At 40.0% G+C, this 21279-nt stretch overlaps 1 protein-coding gene and 1 non-coding gene across 2 annotated transcripts in view; one reads left to right on the top strand and one right to left on the bottom strand.

The window, feature by feature from the left end:
- The first annotated feature begins 710 nt into the window (after positions 1-710).
- Positions 711-836, top strand: LOC136377910 (small nucleolar RNA SNORA31). Its single transcript, XR_010746519.1, has one exon. It is a non-coding gene; the product is annotated as a small nucleolar RNA SNORA31 (small nucleolar RNA).
- A 4594-nt stretch (positions 837-5430) lies between these two features.
- ARMH4 (armadillo like helical domain containing 4) overlaps positions 5431-21279 on the bottom strand; it is a 118407-nt gene continuing 102558 nt past the window's right edge. The window contains exons 6-8 of the mRNA XM_066342856.1: positions 15203-15234; positions 7823-7957; positions 5431-7587 (exon numbers count right to left, since the gene is read on the bottom strand). Coding sequence (XP_066198953.1) covers positions 7519-7587; positions 7823-7957; positions 15203-15234 — 236 coding nt within the window. The 3' untranslated portion in view covers positions 5431-7518. The remainder of the gene's footprint in view (positions 7588-7822; positions 7958-15202; positions 15235-21279) is intronic.

Genomic DNA, 21279 nt, shown 5'->3' with positions numbered 1-21279 from the left:
CAAGAAGAGAAGAAAGAGAGAGAAGGTGGTGAGAGAGAGAGAGAGAGAGAGAGAGAAGCAGATGGTTGCTTCTCTTGTGTGCTCTGACCAGAAATCAAACCCAGGACATCCATATACCAGGTGATGCTCTATCCACAGAGCCAACCAGCCTGGGGCCAAACCCAGCTCTTAAAACGCTTCCAGACACATGAAAGACATTCAACAAATACTGATTCAGTTAGAAGCAATAACATCACAGAGTGCTTGGTTTACAGAAGGTTCAATTCCTGGCCATTCTTGATCCCCTTGACACACATGCCTTTGGTATTTGATCAGTTCAATTACAGAACCATTGCAGAGTTCTTCCCTTCCTTTATCTCTTACGCAAAGAACAAAAAAAGGGAAGCTGATCACTGGAGGCTTGGTATTGAAATTCCTTTTTGGAAGAGAAAAGTCTTGAATCAGCTGGTATCCAAACATCTTTCTGTGTTTAGGAGATCGTACTTAGACTTTCCTAGTTGTGTATTTGGTCAGTCTGCTCATGAAAAAAGTCTGAAACTACACAAACTCCATGGCTGTGCTGCATAGCATAAAAGTTTCAAATGCTATTGGTCCCTTCCTTGCTTTCACTGTGAATTAGGAAGAAAACGTTGATAGGCACAGGACACTGGTTAATAAAAATCCCAGTTCCCTGGCCTGACAGCAGGTTTAGTCTTTTAAGATCAGAACAGTTGACAGACCTGGAGCAGTTACTGTCTGCTGCTGGGGCTCCATTGTAGATGCAAGAAAAAGGGTCCTCGCGCTTTCTTTCTGTCTCTCTGACTGTGGCAGCCAAGATTGAATGGAGGAATACAATAAAAAAAAAAAAAGATCAGAACAAACGCCCTCTTCACCTTAAAGATAATAAAATAACCCAAGTGAGCCCTCCCTTTTTCTTCTGCTTGCATGCCCTTCCCGCACCTGTGAATTTTGAGAAAAATAAAAGGACCCTTCCCCCTGCAGTCAGTTCTGCTTCTATTCCTCAGCTCCTCCTTCACCATCCCACAGAGGGTTATGCCTCTCAGCACAATCAGTCCTGAACTCCAGATCTAGAGACCACAATCTTAAGGTGAGAATTCATGTTACAAATTATTAATGGTTATCATTTGTATTACTGCTCCTGCTGCCTTTTGAGGAAGGAAAGTAGATATTTGCTTTACTAAGTGGCAGATTTAAAAGGGGCTTTGTACCCAAAATTATTTTTTAAGCAAACTAGGAAAATGGAGCATATCATTTGTTTTTGTACTTTTGCTGCTGTTTCCGGAGGGGAAGTTTTTCCTCCCTTCCTTCCTCCCTTCCTCCCTCCCTCCCTCCCTCCTTTCTTCCCACCCTCCTTTCCTTTCTTCTTTCTTACATCCCTTCCTTCCTTCTTCCCTTGCACCTCTCCTTTACCTTACATACACTTCATAGAAATTTGGGATAACTAATAGGGAGTTGGATATATCTATTACCCAAAATAGGATAACCCCAATGCATTTTTAGCCAACAGCAGCTTACAAAATAATTATTTTTTCCTGCAGGTAGAACAACATGCCAGCTATGTTGACAGCCACAGTTGGTAATTGTCGAAGCAAAAAACTAGATGTCTCTCCTCAATCCATCCCCAGCTTATCAGTCTAATAGCTTCCTCCCAAAAAAGGAGGTGTGTGTACTATGGAGGGGAATGCTAAAAGTACAAATAAGGGCATTATTGTTTTGTTTTCAAATTATTCCCTACTCCTAAAAATGTATATTGTTATCTGACTGATGCATAATTAAAAAAGACTTTTAACTGAGCTTCAGTAAGCAGGCTCCTTTCACTTCCTCATCTTTCTTGGACCTCCGTCCCTCCCAGCCGTGTTCATCCTGCCTGGTGTAGGGTAATTTTCTTTGATGAAGAGGCTGAACACAGAAGACTTGTGTAGCTTCATGGTCCCTTCCCCGGTTGATGGTCTACCTCATTTGCATTCTTCTCTTGTTTTCTTAATCGTTTTTCCAAGCATTGGCCCATTCAAAACTTGAGCCTCCTCTGGCACTTTCTAATATTTGATGCCATTTTTACACCTGCCTTCTAGTATGACTTTTCTTCCATCTTCTATTCATATTTCTGCCCTTGTCACCAGACTGCCACACATACCCTACAAAGTAGAGTTCTTTTTCTTCAGTGGTGTTCTTGCCTTTTCAGACTTTCCTATTGTCATAACAAAGCCTATCTTGCCAAAAGCCCAAGTGATTAAACCTCTTGCCAAATAATACAGGGGTGGGCAAAAGTAGGTTTACAGTTGTCCATGTTCATCATTGTATGGCTCTTGTGGCTGCAGCCTATTGTCCATATAAATAGCTGTAAACCTACTTTTGCCCCATCCCTGTATATCTTGTTTTCAAAAGCTGGTGTGTTTTGGCTGCTGGTAGGAATATTGACTCTCTGTATCCACAGACATCATGACGCGTGTGGATCCTTTGACGCTTCTCCCCCAAGCCGTGAATATGATTCCAAATAGGGTTGCAATCGTACATTCACGTGACAAGTTTATTGGGAGGCAGGTGAGAGAAGAGGTAGGCATTCAGAATACTCTGTATTGCTCTATGTGACTTCCTAATATCTCTATAATGTTTGACTTTTAAGTCCTAGCTTTAAACAATGAAACAAAGAATCAGCTTTGATTGACCATGCTGAAACTGCTGTAAATATGCTCTAAAACTGTGCCTTAAAACACTTCCCGGCCCTGGCTGGTTGGCTCAGCGGTAGAGCGTCGGCCTGGTGTGCGGGGGACCCGGGTTTGATTCCCGGCCAGGGCACATAGGAGAAGCGCCCATTTGCTTCTCCACCCCCACCCCCTCCTTCCTCTCTGTCTCTCTCTTCCCCTCCCACAGCCGAGGCTCCATTGGAGCAAGGATGGCCCGGGCGCTGGGGATGGCTCTTTGGCCTCTGCCCCAGGCGCTAGAGTGGCTCTAGTCGCGGCAGAGCGACGCCCCGGAGTGGCAGAGCATCGCCCCCTGGTGGGCAGAGCATCGCCCCCTGGTGGGCAGAGCGTTCCCCCTGGTGGGCTTGCCAGGTGGATCCCGGTCGGGCGCATGCGGGAGTCTGTCTGACTGTTTCTCCCCATTTCCAGCTTCAGAAAAAAAAAAAAAACACTTCCCCACGACATGTCTCTGTAAGAGACACGGGGACTTTAAGAAAATGTCTCTGGAAGACTGCCTCTGAGGCAGTTCATGAGCTGAAGCCAAGGCTAAGGCATTGCTAAGGGACTCTATTTCCTTAGGAGACTAATTAACTCCAAATATTGCATATAAATTAAACCAGCAGCTACGAAGGAAGCAGTTTATGGGAGAGGAACAACGAAGGAGGTTATAAAGAAAAGTACTGTCTTCTAACTGGAGAAAAAAGACATTAGGGGCATAGGAGAAAACTTCTCTCCATCCCAGAGTTCTACTCTTTTTCCAGAAACTTCCATCCGTTTGTTTGTCTGTTTGTCTGTCTTCCCGTCTCTGCTGTGACAGCTCTAGTTTCTTGGATAGCCGACTAGTGAAAGCATCTCCTCCCAGGAGCCTGCTCTCCCTCTTCTCCGAAATACAAAAGTTGCTCTCTGGATCAATGCTCCACTAGCTGTGTGCCCAGACTTACCTGGGCATGAGCATCCCAGCTTCTCCCCCACAGATTCTGATTCAGTGGGTCTGGGCAGGACCTTGAAACCTGCATGTTTAGCAAGCTTCCCAGGTGATCCTTATGAGTTCAGGAAATCTGACCTCCCCCTCCGACAACGACACAGCCCCTTTGCCCGCAGTGGGGCACCACAGTCCTGACAGAGTCCGTTCAGCTCAGAGGGGGAGGTGTCAGCAGATGGAGCAGCAGCTGTCACTCCCCCCCCTTTTCAAGACAGTTCTATCTGTTTCATCATTAAATGCCTTAACTGGAGTTGTTAGAATAAACATTTATTTTTAATGTGCAGGTATAAGCCTATGAGTCACTTATTTTAGGTAAACCCGCCGGTGCCTGATTTACTACTTTGAATATGGACGATGTTGTCCGGCATCTCCTCTTGTGGCTGCAGCCTACTGCCAGTTATTTGTTAATAAACAACAACCTTTTCTGATGCTCTTAAATAATCTATACCACCCACTGAAAACTGCTGTTCCATAGCCACTGACATAAGAAGATGGCCACAATAAACACACCAGTAGAACCATCCACAGACTCTTCCATCCAACCCAGATATTTTAAAAGGTTTTGTACAGAAATCTGTGATCTAAGTAAACTCTTTTTCTTTAAACAGTCACCTGTCCCAAAAAGGACTGCAGGGGCATCTATGCATAGGCCTAAGTGCACATACATGTCATCCCCATAGCATTCAGGAAAAGTCAAAATAGATTATTTGTGAATTTATTTTACTGTAGTTTGAGGTTCAACCTATTAGCCATGGTCTTGTTAAGACTGCAGATTAGGGCCCTGGCCGGTTGGCTCAGCGGTAGAGCATCGACCTGGCGTGCGGGGGCCCCAGGTTCGATTCCCGGCCAGGGCACATAGGAGAAGCGCCCATTTGCTTCTCCACCCCCCCCTCCTTCCTCTCTGTCTCCCCCCCCACCCCCCCCCCCCCCCCCGCAGCCAAGGCTCCATTGGAGCAAAGATGGCCCAGGCGCTGGGGATGGCTCCTTGGCCTCTGCCTCAGGCGCTAGAGTGGCTCTGGTCACGCAGAGCGATGCCCCGGAGGGGCAGAGCATCGCCCCCTGGTGGGCAGAGTGTTGCCCCTGGTGGGCGTGCCGGGTGGATCCCGGTCGGGCGCATGCAGGAGTCTGTCTGACTGTCTCTCCCCATTTCCAGCTTCAGAAAAATACAAAAAAAAAAAAAAAGACTGCAGATTAGGGGTAGCCTGGGGCATTAATATCACCCATGTGTTGCTACATGAAGTGGCCTATTGTGTGTCTCCTATAAGCAGTTTGTCAAGAATAAAAGATAGAAATGCCACATCATGTTTGCCTCCTCCTCAATTTAGGAGTACTTACAGCAAAGGGCTACTCTTAGAAAAGAAAAACATAGCTGATGCAGTATCAGGATGTCTCTACAAAATTATAAATTACTTATGAGTGTCATGGAGCTGGGTTCTATTTTTAAACCTGAGCTTAAGTTTGTCAACTGCTAACATCTCCTTGGCTGAACAGAGCTTTTCATTTCTCTTGATCAATTTCACACATTTGCTTACATCTTTAAGCAAAAAGAATTTAAATTGCTTGACGAAAACATTCTTGTAAGCCAGCTAGCATTCAAGAATGGATTCTGGAAAGATGTCTCTATTATTTCCCTAAATGCAGTGGTGGGATTCAGCCAGTTTGCAGCGGTTCGGCAGAACCAATACCTAATTTTATGTCAAGTTCAGCAAACTGGTTGTTAAAATGGCACGTGTAATCAGAACTCTCTCTAAGGTGGGTGCCTGGGCAGTCGCCCAATGTGGAAACCACAAATTTACATTCCTTACTCTTTTTAAATGTTCATCTGTGTAACAGCGTATTCTAAGCTCCCATAGTAATGTTCATTCCGTGCATAGGTGAAAAAAAATTGCAAGTAAGGATGCCAATCAAGAAGCAATATGGAAATATCTTACATAACAGTTTTATCATTTTTGTCAGGTATTATTTAATATTTTCCAGTAATATTTTAAAATCCTTATATCATAATCTAGTTTTGGGTACCTCTTTTGTTTTTATCTAAGTATTAAATGCATGAAATAATAAACTGCCTTTTGTTATATCATTGTTTATACTTAAAACTGTCATTAGGGCAGAGAACCAGTTAAGTTATTTGAATCCCACCATTGCCTAAAGGTAATACTTAAATTTATGTGATTATAAAGGAAATGGCTGAGGTGGGAGAGGAAAGGACTTGTGCGCGCAAGAGAGAAATAACTGAGACATCATTCATTTAACAAAGGCAGATACTTGTATGAAATGTTCTTTGACCAAGCAGCTATTTCCTTAGGAGTTTGGCTTTAAAGAACTCCAAAATGTCACTGCTTCCTCCCAAGTATGTGGAAAGAACACTGAACTAAAGACAGGAGTGCATGGTTTTGAGTCCACGTGGGTTCTAGTCCTGATTTTTCCTGGATATAACTCTGCATAATCATGTCATTTCTCTGCTTCAGTTCTGTCCTCTGTTGAATGGAAAAATAAAAACATATGTCCTACCTCACATAGCAACTCTGAGGAATAACTGCAACCTGCATTAAATATAGTAGAACAAGCTCTAATAAATGTAAATAAGTCCTCTGTGGTATATAAAGCACTATAAACAGTGTTGTTAGTAACCTTTATTCTTCCATGGAAATGAGCTTACTCTTTATCCAAAAAAAAAACGACTTACTGGAAATCCCAAATACCCAAATTAAAAAAAACAGGGCAAGGGATTACATTCCAAGTGGAATGAGAAATTATCTAATAGAGTCCAAAATCCGTGAAGTGGGGTACCCAGAGAGGCTGGTTATTCATAAGCTTTATTGTAAACCAGGACTCTAGCCACTGAGCCTGCTTCCACCAGAAAATGTTTTCCATTAAAACCCAGTCAGGACCAATGGCGGGCAGCCCAATCACTGCATGACCAAGAGACAGGTATAGAAAAGTAACACCCTGCATAATTCAGAACAGTGACCATGCAATCACAGAGCCAAACAGGAGAAATAAATGCTCTGGGAGCTTATCTACCCTCATTTTCTTTTTTGACTCCTCCTTCATTTCTTCTTGACAAAGTACAATGGTATAAAAAAAGGACATCCCTTAATGATAAACACGTTAGAACCCGTTGATAGATCTGTTGGGCTGTTATACTACTTAAGGAAGCGAGCATACGTTAAGACTGAGAGTCAATTTAATGTATTGTTTCTGTTGCATTTTTTTCCTTGTCAAGAATAAGAATAAACCAAAGAGAAAAAATAATAAAACTGGGAGACTGGAATACATAATGCAAGATACATACAAATCTACATAGAATCCTCAGGTGCTGAAAGATTTTCTCGATGAAAAGGATTTCATTCCGAGTTGCTGCTAGTTTTGATGCAAATGTAATATATAACATGGCCCATTATTAGCCTACGGTTTCAAGTAGGTAGAGTGCAGTCATCACAAGTTACTCTTTGTTAGGATTTCTGTTTCAGAGTTAAGCATGCCTTGGTAGTAATAACTGTTATACTTAGTGCAGGTAATCCAAACCAAGGAAAAGACACTGGAAAAATACAAAATATTTACTCTACCTAACCTAGCAACTCCTACTGAACAACATGTATGCTGCATATTTATGAGTGGTAACCCATGGTTGTGAAAAATTCACTAGAGAATTAGAACAAATACTGCGTATTACATTTAGTATACAGCATGCCTATTGTGCTCAGTGCAAGGAAAAAAATCTACTAGCCAGCGGATAATGAGACTCATGGCCAGACAGCAGCCATGTGGCAGAATGTGGTTCTTTTTGTGCCCCCACAAATAAAAAATAAAATAATAACATGGTTGACTGTCCCAATTAAATTCCAGTCCAATTCAAAACTCATCTTCAGAGCTGTCAGCTAAGAGCATCACTCGATCTTGCATGCTGTTGAATTCTCTCTGCTGGGGAAAGAAAACAGAAAAGCATTGAAACTCCCGCTGCAGAGCAAAGCCCCCTTTTAAAGCCACACTAACGAATGAACAAAGCCAAGGCAGCAGCCAGCACAGCTAATCCCAAACTGCTGGGCACATCCAGACTGTTCATGCATCATTAAGACCCGTGTGTTTTATTAATCAAATCAGAAAAGCAAAAAAATGTTCTGAAACTGATGAGGCTTTGCTGTTGTTGGTTCCATACCTTTCTTTTGTGCCTCTTGAAGCCGTTTCTCCTTCTGCGATTCATCATCTTAATGCTGTAGAGTGCTCCCAAGATGAACAAGGCACCCGCTATCCCCACCCCTACAGGCACCAGCATCCCAGACATATAGCCAGCCTGCAGAGAAAAGGAAACCCACATATTAGGACTCTCGACGGACCACTGCCCTGGGTTCCTCATTACCGCTGGATGGCAGATTTTTAGACATTGAATTCTCCCATCTGCTTCATTATAAGATAAAATAGCATCTATTAGAATAAAGTTACTTTTTTGGGGGGGAAGGCAAAAGGAGTGAGGCATGGTGACTATTTTGGGATATGTCCAATACTTAGAAGTATTACCATAAATCAGCCAGACCTAGTGGCATCTCCAGCCCCTCGACTATGCACATTTGTCAACTTCGGGTTCGGGTGACAGAAATATAATTTGTATTAAAGATGGATGAAGTAAGCTTCGCAGAATGCCAGGACTATTAAAATGCTATAAATTGGAAATGTCAGCCTGAGTCAAGCTCTGAGGCGAAGCAGGGGTGGGGGTGAAGGGCCCTCTGGAGCACTGTGATTCTTGGAGGACAAAAGGAGAGCCTTGACATTGGTGGTCCGTCCTCTCAGTCTTTGCGGAGTTACAGTAAGAAAGGGAAGAGGGAGGGGCTTGTGAGCGAGCAACAGGTGAGGGCTGCCGGAGACAGCAGGGAAGAGAAGCAGCTTCAAAGGAAAGAGAAAGGGTGTCAGATGCTGGAAAACAGGCAGAAAAGACAAGGAGGAGGAGAAAGAGTGTACACAGAGTGGATGGATTAAGTTATAGGAAAGCAATAATCTGCCCAACGGGCAAGACCAAGGTTGGGGATTGGGAGGGAGTTCTAAGTGTACCAGCCCCAGTGGGGGGCTACGACAGAGAAGGGCATAACAGTCACAGTCAATAACATTTGCTACCTCGAAAAGTGCCTGGAGGGATCAAACCCATGTGTCACCAATGTCCCCAAGTTGTCACGATCATACCTCAGTCCTAAGAAAGCAATGTGGTCTTCACACATTCCTAGGCTTGGGTAAGTAGCTCCCAACTTACCCAAGTTTAAGGTAAGGCCATCACACTAAGACACCTGAGGGCTAGAGGAGTATGTAGTAACTAGAGCCCTTTTGTGAGGGAACATGACACTGGTCTGCCTTCCAAGAAGGCCCTTTCTAGAAGCCTACCCAGACAAAATACATAAACAATTAAACATCTTCAAGCTGTGATAGATATGTTAGATAGGCATTATTTTAAGGGAAAGTTATGAGTCTATTTATTTATTTGACTATTTCTCAAGTTTCTAATACAGCACCGTTTCCAGTATCTTTCAGAATAAGCCAAGAACAGAGAGGGACAGAGAATAAAAGTTTTCTAAGAAATGCTGAAGTATGCAGTCTGGGATGCTTTCCCCACATTTTTAGAAATAAATGAAAGGAACAGACAAGACCTTACAAAAGCGTGCCCTCTTCTGCACAGCTGGCCCCTCACTGCCTCTGCATCCCGGAGTCTTGAGTGAGGGCCAAATATGAAAGCTTTTCCATTATGTGAGAACAATAACATTGTTCACCAGCATACTAAGTGTTTTTTCTAAAGAAACAAAGCCCAATCATTTTTCAACAAATTACTATGCTTTACATTGACCCAAACTTTTTCTCAAGTTCTTCCAGAACTACTTAAGGCTTATAAAACTTTGCAATTCTACATGTGGGAAAATATTGAACAACAACAAGATTTTAGGACTCTCACACAACTGTGAATAATTTTTTTTTAATCACCATTCCCAGTGCATGAAACCACATGCACATTTTGAATATGATCAACTTTAAGCACAAGAGACTGAACTTTACAGAGCTGTACATTCAAAGGATGGTATCTGAGCTTTGGGAAGTTGTTTAATCAACTTTTCTGTGTGGGTTTCATGCTATGTAACTTAACCCCATACCAATAACGGGAATATCACAAAATGTGTTATCCTTGCCATATTTCTTATTTAGATATTTAGACCTCTTATTTCTAGAGCATTAAATTATGTAGATGTCACAAAACTTTAGTTAATATTCCCCCTTCTCTCTCCCTTCCTATTCTTTTTTGTCTACTCTTGTGTATGTGTGTGCGTCTGTCTCTCTGTCTGTCTGTATAGCACCCGCCTGTGCTTTGAAATTACAAATAAATTACAAGATGGGAACAAAGCAATATATCCTCTTCAAGTATAATTTGACAATTCCTCTTTCAAAACTGACTAATTGAAAAAGAGGATATGGGGGAAGGGGATATGAACGTGGGATTGTAGGGGAGGGGGTAGAGGGTGGGTGTAAAGAGGAACAAATATAAGGTGAAGGAAAATGATTTGACTTTGGGTGAGGGGCACACAACATAATCAACAGCTCAAGTGCTATAAAAATGTTTACCTGAAACCTATGTACTCTGATTGACCATGTCATTCTGTTCAATTTAATTTTCTAAATAAAATTTTTTAAAAAAGAAAATAAGCTTTCCCTTTAGAATTGTCCATCACTTGTTTCCTGCAGAAATGAAGACAAATAAGACACATGTACATATTTTGTAAGTTATAAATTCTGCCCTGTATCTTTTCTCTGCTCAAAAATATTGTGCAAAATTATTGTACATAGATGTGCCTCCACCTGTCCCACCCCGAGCACACTACTGCACTATGTCCACCCCTGCTGAGAACACACAATTTGAATACAATCACGAGGAAACAGCCAATAAACATCAAATGAAAGCTATTCTCTTTGTTTTTTTATAAAAAGACTAAATTCTTCAATCATGTCAGTGTCACAAAAGACAAAAGATGGCTATTAAACGCATTTCAGATTAAAGGAAACTAAAGATTCATGACAACTAAATAACCTTACACTAGATTCTGTACTGAAGGAGAAGACCGTTTTTATAAAGAACATTCTGGTTTATTGAAAAAAACCCTGAAATATGATGCCAGATTAGATTAAAAAACACTCTGTCGTGTGGTGGTTACGGGGGGGAGGGGGGAATGGGAGAAGGATAGGGGGTGGGGAGGGGCACAAAGAAAACAAGATAGAAGGTGACAGAGGACAATCTGACATTGGGTGGTGGGTATGCAACATAATTGAACGACAAGATAACCTGGACTTGTTATCTTTGAATATATGTATCCTGATTTACTGATGTCACCCCATTAAAAAAATAAAATTATTTATAAAAATAAATAAATAAATAAATAAATAAATAAATAAATAAATAAACACTCTGTCGATGTTAAATGTACTCAAGCTGACAACTGAACTGTGTTTGCTGACAGAATGGTCCTGTTCGTAGGAAGCTCACACTGAAGTGTTTAGATAAAAGCACTGTGGTGACTGCACATTTTTCTTAATGGTTCAAAATGGGGAGACAGTCCCAGCAAATGAAAAAGCAAATGAGGTAAAAAGTTAAAAACAAGCACTTCTGGATAAAAATGTATAGGGATTCTTTGTAATAATCTTGTTCTTGTTTCTTTTCTATAAACTTAAAATTATTTCCAAATAAACAGTTTTAAATTTTTAAATAGATTATAAGCCAAATAGTACTAGATATAGAGTTGTTTTGTGTTTGTTTTCTATTACATTTATGAGAAAGGCATCCTTCCTTTTGATAATGTGTTTGTTCAGAAACATCTGTTTTTAAGAAAGCTGTAAGAAACCAAATGCCACACTGTCCTTCCTAAACTCTGCTAAAATTGAGACAGTGCAACAGTGGTTCTCAAACTTGAATACGCATCAGAATCACCTTCGGGTCTTGTTAAAACACAGATTGTTGGGCTCAAGTCCCAGAATTTCTGACTCAATGGGGCCTGAGATTTTGCATCTCTAACGAGCCCCTAAGTGACGATGATGCTGCTGGTCTAGATGACACGTGAGAACCACTGCTATGAAGTACAGTCTGGGGCTTCCATTTCCTGAAGAATTTCCTAAAGCTAGAAGAAATAGAATGAATGAGCGTGGTGACATGACAACAGAGCTGGTCTTTACTACATAACTAAAACTGTTACACCTCTACACTTTTGAGAAGCAATTCAGATGTTGAAAAATTTATTAATAGGTTGCCAAGTTAGGATTTGCCTAACAAGAAACACTGACTTGGGCATTAACCAAGAAAAAGGTCAATGATGAAAAGACAGTAAGAGCTGGCCTTCAACATCCATTTATTTGCCCCTTTTCTAGAGCAATAGAACTTCCCATTTGAGCTGGGTACAGAGTAACTATGACATCTTGTGCAGTTGGGTGTGACCATGTGGTAAGCCTCATTGAGGAAAGGACACATTAGTAGCATATGTAACTTCTTAAAGAGCACATGCTCTTTAAGAGGGGAGGAGAATCTTTACCCCACCTCCCCTTTAAGATGAGAGAGTGTCTTTATCCTGCCTTTTAAAAAGGGAGGGATGTCTTAACCTTCCCTTTCCCTCCTTCATTCTGGCTAGAATATAATCTATCTAGGTTGAAACTGCCACCCAGGACCATAAAGTATCCTTGAAAACAAAGGTTACAAATGCAAAGCATCAAAAAAAGGAGCATGAGCCTTCACAGTGTTGCTCTCCATTAGCCCTTGACTGCTACTTTAAGACACATAAATAATATACAAACTTCCATCTGGGTTAGTCCATTGTTACTGGGGGTCGTCTGTCACTCATAGCTGACCCTAACTCCAACTAATATAAAAAAACTAAACAATAACAAAAGAAATAATTCAAAACTTTTTAGGACATCGCCCTTTCTCAAGCCCAGCTAACTAACAGGGAAACCAATATTAGGAACAATTACATGAAGCTAAGCTGAGAAGTTTAGTCCTGGATTGGCTGAAGAGCCAGTTAAATATGTGTTTTAGTTTTCAATTCTAAGGTATTCTGTGGCTTTTATCAAAGAGGTGGTCGTGGTGTTCTCAAATAGTTTCTGAAGATAATGACTGACAAAATATCAATAGGTGACAACTAGCTAAATGAGAGCGAGAGAGAAGAAGGGAGGGACAGAGGGAGAAAGACACACACGCACACATATATATGTATATACATAGGAATGTATGTCTCAAGTAAGCACATTTCACTGATGGGAGAGGAGAGATATGGGAAAGATGAGAGTCTCTCCAAGAAACAGTCAAAATACAAAGACAAAAGGCATTAAATAAGTCAACCACGCTGATAGTATCAACTATTTTTCTTCCAATTTTTAAAAATTAAGATATAGTTGAAAAAACTACTATGAAAGAAATAAATAGCCTGACCAGGCGGTGGCACAGTGGATAGAGCGTCGGACTGTGATGCAGAGGACCCAGGTTCGAGACCCCGAGGTCGCCAGCTTGAGCGCGGGCTCATCTGGTTTGAGCAAAAAGCCCACCAGCTTGAACCCAAGGTTGCTGGCTCCAGCAAGGGGTTACTCGGTCTGCTGAAGGCCCGCGGTCAAGGCACATATGAGAAAGCAATCAATGAACAACTAAGGTGTTGCAATGCGCAATGAAAAACTAATGATTGATGCTTCTCATCTCTCTCCGTTCCTGTCTGTCCCTGTCTATCCCTCTCTCTGACTCACTCTCTGTCTCTGTAAAAAATAAATATAAAAAAAAATAAAAATAAAAAATAAAAATAAAAAAAATTTAAAAAAGAAATGAATAGAGGGCTGAAAAACTTCAAAATAATCCAGAAAACTAAAACCCACATATAAAATCATCTCCTGGTGAAAAGGAACAGGGGAAGGTGCCAGGCCTTTGAGACAAGGTAAGAAGGAAGTGTTCACAGGAATAGAAAATACAGGCTTTCTCTAAAGCTGCACCGTTTTTTAATGCAGTGGCAAAGCTATATATACATACAGGTAAGAACATTTGCAATATTCAACTTCAAAACAGACTAGATGCCAAAATTGTTTTCTTAAGTCTATTTTTTTTGTCTACTCTTATAACTTGGAGTATTCTTTATAGAAACAATGACATATGGATTCCTAAATTAAACTACCAAAGTCTGTTTACTTATTGCATCATATTTTTCCCTGAAAAACAAGAAGTACTGTACCCGTGTAAATGTATTCAGCTCTGAATATCTGAGCTTTTCTTTCCCCCAAATCTTGTTCAGCCTGTCTGATCAGACCTCCCTTAGACAACTGGACCTTGATTACAGATACCAAACTGGCCTCTACTAACGTCAAGAGGCTGTCCATTTTTCAACATCCCTTTTAATATTTATAAATGCAAATAGTCTCATTCTCAAAAACTGTATTTGTTAAATTTTACTGAGAGGCAGACAAAGAATAGTGAGGAGAATTAACATCATTTAACATTGAGCTGTAGCAAAATAAGTATTAATCATTCAAATATGGAGAAAATTGGCCCCCAATAATAAAAAAGATGTGGAATATCATCAACCAAAGAATATTCTAAGACAAGTGAATTAGAGGGAATTCAGTATCTGGCAGTTGAAAAGATTTTCATTTAACCAAACCCACGGTTCAGTCTGAGCTGGGTTATAGTAATCGGATCTGATACAGGCTACAGCAAGGAATTCAAGACATCATCAATATTTCATTTTCATGAGTAATTCCAATTTAAAATTACCAAAAATGAAAACTTTGACAGTGTTGCTTTCAAAAGAAAATGAAGAATGTGAACCTCGAAGAAAGTTAATATTGTCAACCACTAAGTAGATGGCAGAATTAAAGCAAGAGAGGAAAATATTTTTCTATAGGTAGCCATTCCAGACAGGCCAGTCTGTTATCACTTAGTCAGCAGTGGTACTGTGACAGACTACATGAAATTGGGCCTATAGAGAGTGCACTCAAGTATTCAGGTTTTTCTGTCCCAACCCCCACAATGGTTCAAGGGTACCTGTTCCATCTCAAACGTTTCTTCTTAAATCAAGTCTATCCATGAGTCAGAAGAATCAATGCCTTCCAAAATCCAAAGTATTTCTTCCTCATACAGGAAGATCAGGCTTAAAAGAGTCTTCTTGCATTGGGATAAGAAATGCCCCCCAAAGAATGGAGTTTCAAACCTAAAATTCCCTAAAAGGATGTTTTTAAAAGTTTTGATATGCTGAGGATACTATTGAGTTGAACATACTTCTTATATAACACTTACTCTTTGGAGCACCCTTCAATGTTAAGGGAGTGTTTTGCATGCTCAATCATCAGTTGTTGCCTTAAGAATGAAGGGTGCTCCAGAGAATATTATACAAGAAGGAATTTATAGGGAAGACATTCCTTGGTGGGCCATGAATTTTTGCATATGTTTCCAGAATCAGAATAATGAACTAAAGCTCTGTTATTCTGAAGATCTTGTACTTGCCAAAGCCATGCTTTCAAAGGTAAATCTGAAGGAACAAAATATTTCTCTTACCTTGTCTTTTAGTTTTTCCATCCAGCTTCTCACTAGAAAAAATAAGAGAATAAGATATAAATAGCCATCACTTTACTTATATTTCATTGTGTTAATGTAATAACAAATTTTATGATATCAAGTTAACTTAATACAATAAGGATTTTATTGCATGAAATATAGTAAAAGGGTCAACAGGATTCACACAATGACAGAAACGTTTTGTTTTTAATTCTCATTTTTTAAAAATGTGACAGAGAACACAAACATATCTCTTACATTATTGTTGGAGGGACACAGAACATTTTGGTTTGCTAATTTTTTTATTATTATTAAATACCTTGGGTGGGGAGGGTCTAGGGATGGAGAGAGAAAAATCACATTTAAAATATCAAGTTAAGCCCTGGCCAGATAGCTCAGGTGTTTTGAGCATTGTCCTGAAGCACAGAGGTTGCCAGTAAAATCCAGGTCAGGGCACATACAGAAACATATCGATGTTCCTCTCTCTCTCTCTCTCTCTCTCCTTTCCTCTTTCTAAAATCAATAAAATAAACATTAACGAAATAAATAAAACATCAAGTTAATTTCTCATCTGACATTTCTTCTGAGTTGTATTCCTCATCATTCTCAGATCTTAAGCTTATGAGTTCTGCACTTGAATCAGCGTCAGAGCAGAGCAAGGTGGGAAGTGGCCATGGGCAGGCCAGGGTGGCCCAGCACTGCCTCCAAAGAGAAGCATTTGCTTTCACATTTGAGGAAAACTTTGACCAAAGGCAAGAGAACACAAAGTATACCAGAAATATATGTAGCTTGCAAAGCACCATTCCATCACAACATAACCACTATGAAAAAATAAAAGCAATACTCAAGTAATATTTATAAAGAGCGACTGAGAAGGACTACATCAGCTATAAAATGTTTCACAGACCATTATTTCAACCATTTTGAAACACATGTACCAAGAATAGTAGGAAGTGCCAATCAAAATGAAAACATGCATTAGAATGGCCGTGTAAAGGGTGGTTTGAAGGTAGCGGTGGGGTGGTTCGTTTTTTTAATCCTTACCTGAATTTTAAAGTTACAAAACTGAACTAAAATTTATTTTTAAAAAGCATCAGAAAAGAGAAAACAGACAAATATATTCTCATTTTACCTTTATTATCAAAGGAAATTAGTTTTTCAAAAAACTTCCAAGATTTCCTTAAATTTTCTTTTTTTCTCCAGGAACTTCAACAGATAGAAAGGCAGGACACAGACTGGCAGACCCAAAAATGGATCCCAAAAGGCACAGGCCAGGGCTCGGCACACTGTTTCTGGAAAGAGCCCAGTAGTAACTGTTCTAGCTTCGCAGGCCACACTATCTCTGTACAGCTCTGAGGGTAGGAAGGCAGCCACAGGCAGGCCGTGAAAAAACGGGTTCCCTCAGGTTCCAACAATCTTTACTTGTAGACACTGACATTGGAATTTCATGTAATTTTTGTACATCACAAATATTTTTCTTTTGATTTTTTTCAACCATATTAATATGTAAAAAAGCATTCTTTGTTCACAGGCCATACAAGAACAGGCAGCAGGTCAGCTTTGGCCCGTGAACCCCAGTTTGCCGACCCCTGGCATAGCTATGCTTTATCCAAAAGTCAGTGTCCCCATTTACAATTCAACTTTTGTAATTATATACCAGACAACAGTGATGACAGCTATCACATGTGTATAGCCTTACCTCCTTATAAAGCATGCTCAACTGTATGGCATCATTTGATCAGCAAACCAATAACAAATGTGACAGTCAGGTAAGATGATGCTCAGGAAAAAGAAGAAGAAACTGAGACTCAGAAGCAAAGAGACGTGCCCGTGGTTAACCAAGGAGTGAAGAGTCACTGGAACGCCGACGACTATCTGATTCAAGGACCTACAAGAATAAGACTTCCCAACTTCCCTTTTCTTTGGAGCGAGGAAGAAGCACCACCACTCTTCTGCTTTTTCAGGTTGAAAAGGTGGAGCTACCTTAGTTTAGTCTATCTCCTTGAGTCCACAACTTCAATTTCTCATGTCAAGACCCTGGCAAGACCTCTCAGGTTTGTCCCTCCCTTATCACTCCTGTCTCAGCTGGGATTCAGGCAAAGATGGTGGTGATCAATCAGAACAAGACCAGAGTCATGGGAAGGGCAAAAGAAGAAAGTGCAGAAACCTCAAGAATGAGGCCACAGATCAGTGATTCTAAGAGCAGTTCCATAGAGCAGGAGGGAGGTCAACCACTCATTCGTTAAAGTGACTTTGGGGAAATCAGCAAACCTCTTGGACCCTTAGTTTTGTTGTATGTGAGATGAAGATAATAATGCCTGTCTTGCAAGATTGCTGTGGAGATTATAAATAATGTGTGCAAACTGTCTAGTATTGTATTTGGTGTAGAGAAACCAGAAAACAAAAACAAAAAATCTGAGACAAGAGGGGAGAAGAAAAGATAAATAAAATTTGAGTGTTGTGTTCATATATCTCAAGTAAACCCATGACATAAAAGTTAAATTTGAAAAACAGAATGTATGGAAAATGATTTGATTTGGGGTGATGGGTATACAACATAATCAATAGTTCAAATGCTACAGAAATCTTTACCTGAAACCTATGTACTCTTATTAATCAATGTCAGCCTATGTTAAAATTAATTTTCTAAATAAAATTTTATTTATTTATTTATTTATTTCTTTATTTGTATTTTTCTGAAGTTGAAAACAGGGAGGCAGTCAGACAGACTCCCGCATGCGCCCGATCAGAACCCACCTGGCACGCCCACCAGGGGGAGATGCTCCGCCCATCTGGGGCATCGCTCTGTTGCAACCAGAGCCATTCTAGCGCCTGAGGCAGAGGCCACAGAGCCATCCCCAGCACCCGGGCCATCTTTGCTCCAATGGAGCCTTGGCTGCGGGAGGGGAAGAGAGAGACAGAGAGGAAGGAGGGGGGGTGGAGAAGCAGATGGGCGCTTCTCCTGTGTGCCCTGGCCAGGAATCAAACCCGGGACTCCTACACTCCAGGCTGATGCTCTACCACTGAGCCAACCAGCCAGGGCCTAAATAAAATTTAAAAATTAAAAAAAAGAAAAATAGAATGCTTCCAATTCATTTATTCATTCAACAAATCTTTATTAAACACATTGTGTTGGTCAGGCATTATGCTCTACACTGAGTCATTAGCAGGTATGGAGACCTAATTCCAGAGAGAAAAGGCTAGAGACACCAGGTCTGTGGGGAGCAGATGACAAGTAACAATGTACTCTGGCTGATTACTCATAGATGGTAGGATAAAGGTAGCTCGGAGAAGAGGAAAAGAAGGCAGAAATCAAGCTAAGAGCTGAGGCACTGATAGACTTTTGAACTGCAGGAAATTAATTGCCTAGACAAATGTTTTAACTTCAACCTTATCAAGTCAGGTCCCACTGCCCATGTCTTAGGTACTTAGAGTAAATTTCAGAGTCCTGCTTTAGATGATCCTTAAGGTAGTAATTCTCCCCTGAGGGAGGGAAGCCACATCGGCACATATGTGCACTTATGCACCTGCAGGTTGAAAGAGCACGTTCAGTGAATCTGGCTCTGGAGGGTATGAGAGGAACTGCCAGAAGAAGGTGAGCGAAATCCTGACTAGTGACAGGATGATGCATCAAAGTAGGTGAGACAGTGTTTTGAGGACAAGGGTCTAAAAAGTATTGAGCAAGCACAGTTCTTTAGAACATGTGAGCTTCGTTGTGCTTTCCTAATTAAGGACATGAGACCCCTCGGGGTCACGCTTCGTGCTTCTGACACAGCCACCAGGGTCCTTAACACTGAATACTCAGACACCTATTAACTATGTTTTCCTTCTTTCAGCAAATATTTCTTACTTTTAAGTGAGTTCACAATGTTTGAGTAAACATGATTCTCTTTTGTGAGGATATTGAAAGCTGTTTTCAGCAAAACATTCAAGGGAGTATCAAAATAAACTTTACATGATGAACATTTTTAAAACTTAAGGAAAAGAAATTGAAATGAGAATATAAACCAAGAAGAGAGAAAATTGGAAAGGTATTTAATAAAAATAAAAGGCGATTCTTTGTGAAAGGGAAAAACAACTGCAGTTTTTTTACTAGAGAAACATTACACTGATGAAGGATTATGAATTGATACAACTTTTGGAGGTGTGAGGGAAATGTGCAAACAATAGTTTTAAAAGTTTAAAAGAAAGTTAAACTTCTACCCAAAGTTCCAGTTTTAGAAGAAATGTATCTTAAACAATTAATCGTGAATGCAAGCTGGCCAAGTTTAAAGCAGATGCCATCTCCATTTATCTCAGTTAATTTTAACTGAAGGACTTCAGGCTACCTGAATTTATAAAATATACCCTTTCTATATAGTGTTGTGTTAGATGTATTTCATAGCTGGTTCCACTTAGCTCACATTCAAATTTGAAAAGGTTATAACTATAGTGTCTTTAATAATTAAATTTTCAACATCATTTATATCTTTTATAATGTAGGAAACTTGATTTTTATCTCAATCAGTAAAAAGAGAAATGTATGCTCTGCCTAAATAAAAAATAAAATGTCAGAACACAGTTGTTTGCTCAAAGAATATGTAGCTAAGTTTCAATTACAGTATTTCTACAGTATCAATAAATAGAGACCAGCTCTTATGCTTCCTTGTTATTTAACCATATGGGCCTCTTCTAGCCCAAGAAATAGACAAAATTTCTTCCAACTTTACATAATACATTTAAGAATAATAAAATGTTTTAAATAGTCTGCATGTTTTTTAAAGAACCTTGAGTTTTTCCAGCTACAGATTATTATCTAATCATACTAAATTTAACTGCTTTAAAATCACACAGAAACCCTATCTATAATCATTTGTTTTTCACATAATTGCAGAACAGCAAGATCCCAATGAATAGAATGACCTACTTCTTTGCATAGGGGTAAGTGAGCAGTAATCGTGCTTCTAAGAAGCAATTAATTCTGATATTCACAGAGAAGGGTACAAAAAGCCCAGATACCCTAATCTTGACTCTCAAGTAATACTAAGTATGTCTTTAGTTAACTGCAAGCTAAAAATGATACTAGAAACCTACTGGTAAGATGCAAAGAGAATGTCTTGTAATCAACTGCACATCTTGCCAGGGGTCAGTTTTTATTGCTAACCATGCTAATTAACTATATATAGTATGGTTACCAACTCTAGTGATGAGAAGACTGTTAAAAATTTCAACCATGCCTGACCAGACAGAGGTGCAGTGGATAGAGCATTAACCTGAGATGTTGAGGACCTCGGTTCAAAACCCCGAGGTCGCTGGCTTAGCATAGGATCATAGACATGACCTCATGGTCATTGGCTTGAGCCCAAGGGTCACTGGCTTGAGCAAGGGGTCACTGGCTCGGCTGGAGCCCCCCAAGTAAAGGTATGTATGAGAAAGCAATCAATGAACAACAAGGTGCTGCAACTATGAATTGATGCTTCTCATCTCTCTCTCTTCCTGTTTGTCCCCCCTCCCTCACTCTCTTTCTCTCTCTCATTCTAAAATAAATAAATAAATAAATAAATAAATAAATAAATAAATAAATAAATAATGAAATAAAGACTTCAACCATATGGAAATACAGAGTGCATAAATGAAGAAGTGTTTCTTTGTCTTCCCAAAAGAGAACCATGATACCCAACATTGCTCACCAGGAGAAAAAACAACTTGTCTATTGCTCTTCCTGATGGCTAAAAAAAAAAAAAAGGTACTGCATTTTGTATAAGACATCTTCAAAAATTCTACTGAGCACTGAGGTTCCTGGTCTATGGTTTTACACTCAGTAGCATCAAGTCAACACTCAGAATACCTGTAACTCATCCCAACTCGTTGTTGCAGGTTTCTCTTCACATTTGCACTCCCCGATTTTCAATCCATTGGTATAAAGAAAATAGTTTGGTATCAGACTTTACTTTTAGTAAAAAGTTTACTGTTTCATGAAGTGCAGTATCATCAGACTTCTAGTGCAAAGTCAAGTTTGTGTGCGTTGCTTGCCAGATCCACGGAATCTAGTTTGCCATCTTAAGATATAAGTGAGACTTTAACAAGCATAAAGTGCA

Source organism: Saccopteryx leptura, chromosome 6, assembly GCF_036850995.1.
Source record: "Saccopteryx leptura isolate mSacLep1 chromosome 6, mSacLep1_pri_phased_curated, whole genome shotgun sequence".
NCBI classification, from domain to species: Eukaryota; Metazoa; Chordata; class Mammalia; order Chiroptera; family Emballonuridae; genus Saccopteryx; species Saccopteryx leptura.
Note: the sequence above shows the minus strand (reverse complement) of the source record. Positions and strands in the feature narration are given on the sequence as shown.